Genomic DNA, 4,694 nt, shown 5'->3' with positions numbered 1-4,694 from the left:
GCCTCCCGGGTTCAAGCCATTCTCCTGCCTCAGCCTCCGGAGTGGCTGGGACTACAGGCGCCCGCCGCCACGTCTGGCTAATTTTTTGGTATTTATAGTAAAGACAGGGTTTCACCGTATTAGCCAGGACGGTGTCGATCTCCTGACCTTGTGATCCGCCCGCCTCAGCCTCCCGAAGTGCTGGGATTACAGGCGTGAGCCACCGTGCCCGGCCACATTCTGACCTTTTAAGCACCTACCTCTCCACTAGGGCAAGAACAAGGGTGAAGTGAGTGAGGCGCTTGCCTCAAGTGCATTTTTTTGTTTGTTTGTTTTTGTTTTTTGAGATGGAGTCTCGCTCTGTCACCCAGGCTGTAGTGCAGTGGCACAATCTTGGCTCACTGCAACCTCCACCTCCTAGGTTCAAGCGATTCGCCTGCCTCAGTCTCCTGAGTAGCTGAGATTACAGGTGTCCACCACCACACTTGGCTAATTTTGTATTTTTAGTAGAGACAGGGTTTCACCAAGTTGGCCAGGCTGCTCTTGAACTCCTGACCTCAGGTGATCCGCCCGCCTCAGCCTCCTAAAGTGCTGGGATTACAGGCGTGAGTCACTGCGCCCAGCCTCTCTGTTCTGCTCTGACTCCCTTCTCTCTCCCATGTCTCAGGGGTCACTGACTGAACCCTGGGCAGAAGACAGTCCCCCAGAACAGCCTCCCCCAGCTTCTGCCCGCTCCTCAGTGGGGGAAGAAGAGCTCCAGTATGCATCCCTCAGCTTCCAGACGGTGAAGCCTCGGGACTTGCAGGGACAGGAGGCCACTAACACCGAGTACTCGGAGATCAAGATCCACAAATGAGAAACTGCAGAGACTCAGCCTGATTGAGCGATCACAGCCCCTCCAGGCAAGGGAGAAGTCAGAGGCTGGTTCTTGTAGAATTAACAGCCCTCAAAGTGATGAGCTAGGCACATAGTGAAAAGCACACAGGCTTTGGAGTCAAAGTATCGCCAACCTGAATCCACACTGTGCTGTCCTTTTTATTTTTTTGACTAAAAGACAAACAAATTCCTACCTCTCTGTACCTTGGTTTCCTGCTCTGGAAAACAGGAATGAGAAGCCCTACTTGCAAGGTTGTGGTGATCATTCCAGGAGCCACATCCCAGCAGAGCTCCTGGCACAGGTGTATGCTGAGCATTGATGAATCGCTGTGCTTTGAACACAAAGGTCCCGCTGGGAACCTCTCCTGATTCTGGTGGCAACTGGTACCTATATGTCTGTGTCACTTGCCTGCAAAATAGTGATTCTGCAATTTTCCAGGAAATGACCTCAGCCTGCAAATCAGGTCTGGGTAGCATCTGGATCCTGCCCACCTCTTCGGCCTCATCTCCCCTCCTTGTGACTGCTAGGCCTCCTTGCTCTCTGTAGTCTAGGTATTGTGCACAGTCCAGCGGGAGTCTTTAGGACACACTGAGCTCTCTCTGCGCTGCTCACAGCCCATCCATGGCTCCTGGATCCTGAACCTCCGATCACATCCTCTTCATGACATCACTCTCCAACCTCAGTCCACTCCTCCATCCTCACCACTTAACCCACTGGTCCCTCTGGCCTTTTCCAAATCATTTGCAACATGTCCTGTTGGTTCATACCTCAGTCCTTGAACACTGGGGACCCTCCTCCTAGAATGCCCTCCTCCTGGGCCTTCATCTGCCTCCGTCTTTAAAAATGGTTCAAGGATTGGACTTCGGGGTTGAGCTGAGGGAGACAGTGAAGCAGCAGCTCATGATCTCCCTCCTCTAAAGCCAGACCCAGGGAATGAGAAACGTTTCCAAAGAGTCAAAGGATCATCTGGCAAATTAAACATGATCCAAAAAAATTCACCTACGTGCAGCACCCGAACAAGGAAAGGAACATCTCACAACAGTCACTTTAGGCAGTAGCCCTGATGAGAAGGGATGAAAGGACTGGAGGAGGCACTAACACTTCCCTAAATCTGGACTCTTGCCCATTTACGGCAGCATCAAAAAACCGTAAAGTACAAAGGAACCATTTTTTTAAAATCACGGCCGGGCACGGTGGCTCACGCCTGTAATCCCAGCACTCTGGGAGGCCGAGGTGGGCGGATCACAAGGTCAGGAGATCGAGACCATCCTGGCTAACACGATGAAACCCCGTCTTTACTAAATATACAAAAATTAGCCGGGTGTGGTGGCGGGTACCTGTAGTCCCAGCTACTCTGAAGGTTGAGGCAGGAGAATGGCGTGAACCCGGGAGTCAGAGCTTGCAGTGAGCCGAGATCGTGCCACCACACTCTAGCCTGGGTGACAGAGCAAGATTCCATCTCAAAAAATTAAAAAAAAAAAAAATCATATGCGAGCTGGGTGTGGTGGCTCACGCCTGTCATCCCAACACTTTGGGAGGCTGAGGCAGGTGAATCTCTTCGGGTCAGGAGTTCAAGACCAGCCTGGCCAACATGGTGAAACCCATCTCTACTAAAAATACAAAAATTAACCAGGTGAGGTGGTGTACGCCTGTAGTCCCTGCTACTTGGGAGGCTGAGGCAGGAGAATTGCTTGAACCCGGGAGGCAGAGGTTGCAGTGAGGTGAGATCGTGTCATTGTACTCTAGCCTGGGCGACAGAGCAAGAGTCTGTCTCAAAAAAAAAAAAAAAAAAAAAAATCCTATGCTATGGTTTGGATATGGTTTGTTAGGCCCTGCCAAACCTCCTGTTGATATTTGATGCCCAGCGTTGGAGGTGGGGCCAAATGGGTGGTGTTCAGGTCCTGGGATTGGATCCCTCATGAATGGCTTGGTGCTGTCTTCAAGGTAATGAGGGAGTTCTCACTCTGTTATTTCCTGTGAGAGTTTCTCCAAGAGCTGGTTGTTAAAAAGACATTGGAACCTCCCCTCCCCAGCCCACGCTTCCTCTCTTGCCATATTGTCTGCACCTGCAGACTTCCTTTTGCCTTCCACCAGGAGTGGAAGCTTCCCGAGACCCTCACCAGAAGCAAAGGCTGGTGCCAAGCACATGGTGCAGAACCGTGAGTCAAATAAACTGTTGGGGGGTGCATGGCAACCTATTCAAGCTTATGTACAAGGCATTTGAGGTCGAGGCATGGAAAAATACTGAGGCACTGTGTGTATGTTGTTTGTGCATGAGACTGTAACTCCTTGACCCTGAAAACAGGGAAAGGAACGGAATGTGTGATAAGGAGCACTGAAAACAGCCTCCTGAGAATGTAGTCTGAGTGTCTTCGCAAGGCCATATGTGTCTCCTGACCCGACCGCAAAAGGCCATCTGGTGGACATTTTGGTTTAACAAGCCCTTTCAAGAAATACTTGGCGGACGGATTCTGGGGCGGCACCCTTCCAGAGATGCTGCTCCGGCCTCCCGCTCAGCTGGAATTGTCTGAGTACTTCATTCTTGGCGTTCACTGCAGCCAGAAGCTGCATAAACCTCTTTTCTTTGTAAACTACCCAGCCTCAGATATTACTCTATAGCAACACAAATGAACTAAAAGACCATGGAATGCTTCTGTACTGATAAATATAGAGCATTTTTGAGAGACTTAAGGAAGGCCCAAATGAAGGAAGAAATATATCACATTCATGAATTGGAAGACAAAAATGGTTAAACTGTCAGTTGTCTGCATATTGATTTAGCTAATCCCTGTCAAAATTCCTATGTGTGTGTATATATATTATATATGTATGTGTGTATATGTATGTGCATATAAGTATATATGAGTGTATATGTATGTATATTATAAATATAAGTTTATATATATACACATATATAGTTATAGATTGATAAATTGTTTCTAAAATTTATATAAACACATAAAGGCCTAGAATAACCAAATCATTGTGATAAGAAACACATTTAGAGAAGTCAGACTTTAACATTAGAGTAATACAGAGAGTGTGATGTGGACTAGAATACAGTCTACAAATAGACCCACACATATACAATCAATTGAATAGCATCAAGTCTATTCAATTGGGACAGGAAAGACTTTTAATAAATGTTGGTGGGTGGCCGGGTGCGGTGGCTCACACTTGTAATCCCAGCACTTTGGGAGGCTGAGGTGGGTGGATCACTTGAGGTCAGGAGTTCGAGACCAGCCTGGATAACATGGTGAAACACCATCTCTACAAAAAAATACAAAAAAAAAAAAAATTGTCTAGTACCTGTAATCCCAGGTACTAGGGAGGCTGAAGCAGGAGAATTGCTTGAACCCGAGAGGCAGACGTTGCAGTGAGCCGAGATTGTGCTACTGCACTTCAGCCTGGCCACAGAGTGAGACCCCATCTTGAAAATAAATAAATAAAAGATAAATGTTAGCGGGACAAGTGAAATTAGAGTTGGTAAAAATGAGCATTGAGCCCTTTCTCACATCACACACAAAAAATTAGCCTGAAACCAATCATAAACCTAAAAGTGGAGACTATGTTTGTATGACTGTGCTGTTCGATATGGTAACCACTAGCCACGTGTGGCTACTGAGCACTTGAAATGTCCTACATTTAGTGAGAAAATAATATAAAAATCTAATTAATTAATATTTAAAATTGATTACATGTTGATAGGATGCTACTTTGGATGTATCAGGTTAAATAAAATATTATTGAGACTGGGTGCGGTGGCTCACGCCTGTAATCCCAGCACTTTGGGAGGCCAAGGCAGGCAGATCACGAGGTCAAGAGATTGAGACCATCC

At 47.3% G+C, this 4,694-nt stretch overlaps 1 protein-coding gene across 9 annotated transcripts in view; it reads left to right on the top strand.

Moving 5' to 3' along the window:
• The window catches only part of LOC105528925 (sialic acid-binding Ig-like lectin 9), an 18,812-nt gene that overhangs the window by 4,357 nt on the left and 9,761 nt on the right, over nt 1-4,694 (top strand). For 6 of the 9 annotated variants that reach the window (XM_011965920.1, XM_011965918.1, XM_011965919.1 and 3 more), the window contains one exon: nt 647-1,048. The exons of the other annotated variants lie outside the window; for them this stretch is intronic. In XM_011965920.1, the coding sequence (XP_011821310.1) occupies nt 647-835 (189 nt within the window). In that variant the 3' untranslated portion in view covers nt 836-1,048. Of the gene's footprint in view, nt 1-646; nt 1,049-4,694 lie in introns of those variants that run through there. 9 annotated transcript variants of the gene reach the window in all.

The sequence above is a fragment of the Mandrillus leucophaeus genome, unplaced genomic scaffold (genome assembly GCF_000951045.1).
Source record: "Mandrillus leucophaeus isolate KB7577 unplaced genomic scaffold, Mleu.le_1.0 Scaffold74, whole genome shotgun sequence".
NCBI classification, from domain to species: Eukaryota; Metazoa; Chordata; class Mammalia; order Primates; family Cercopithecidae; genus Mandrillus; species Mandrillus leucophaeus.
The sequence above is the reverse complement of the archived record's forward strand: the minus strand, read 5'-3'. Positions and strand labels throughout refer to the sequence as shown.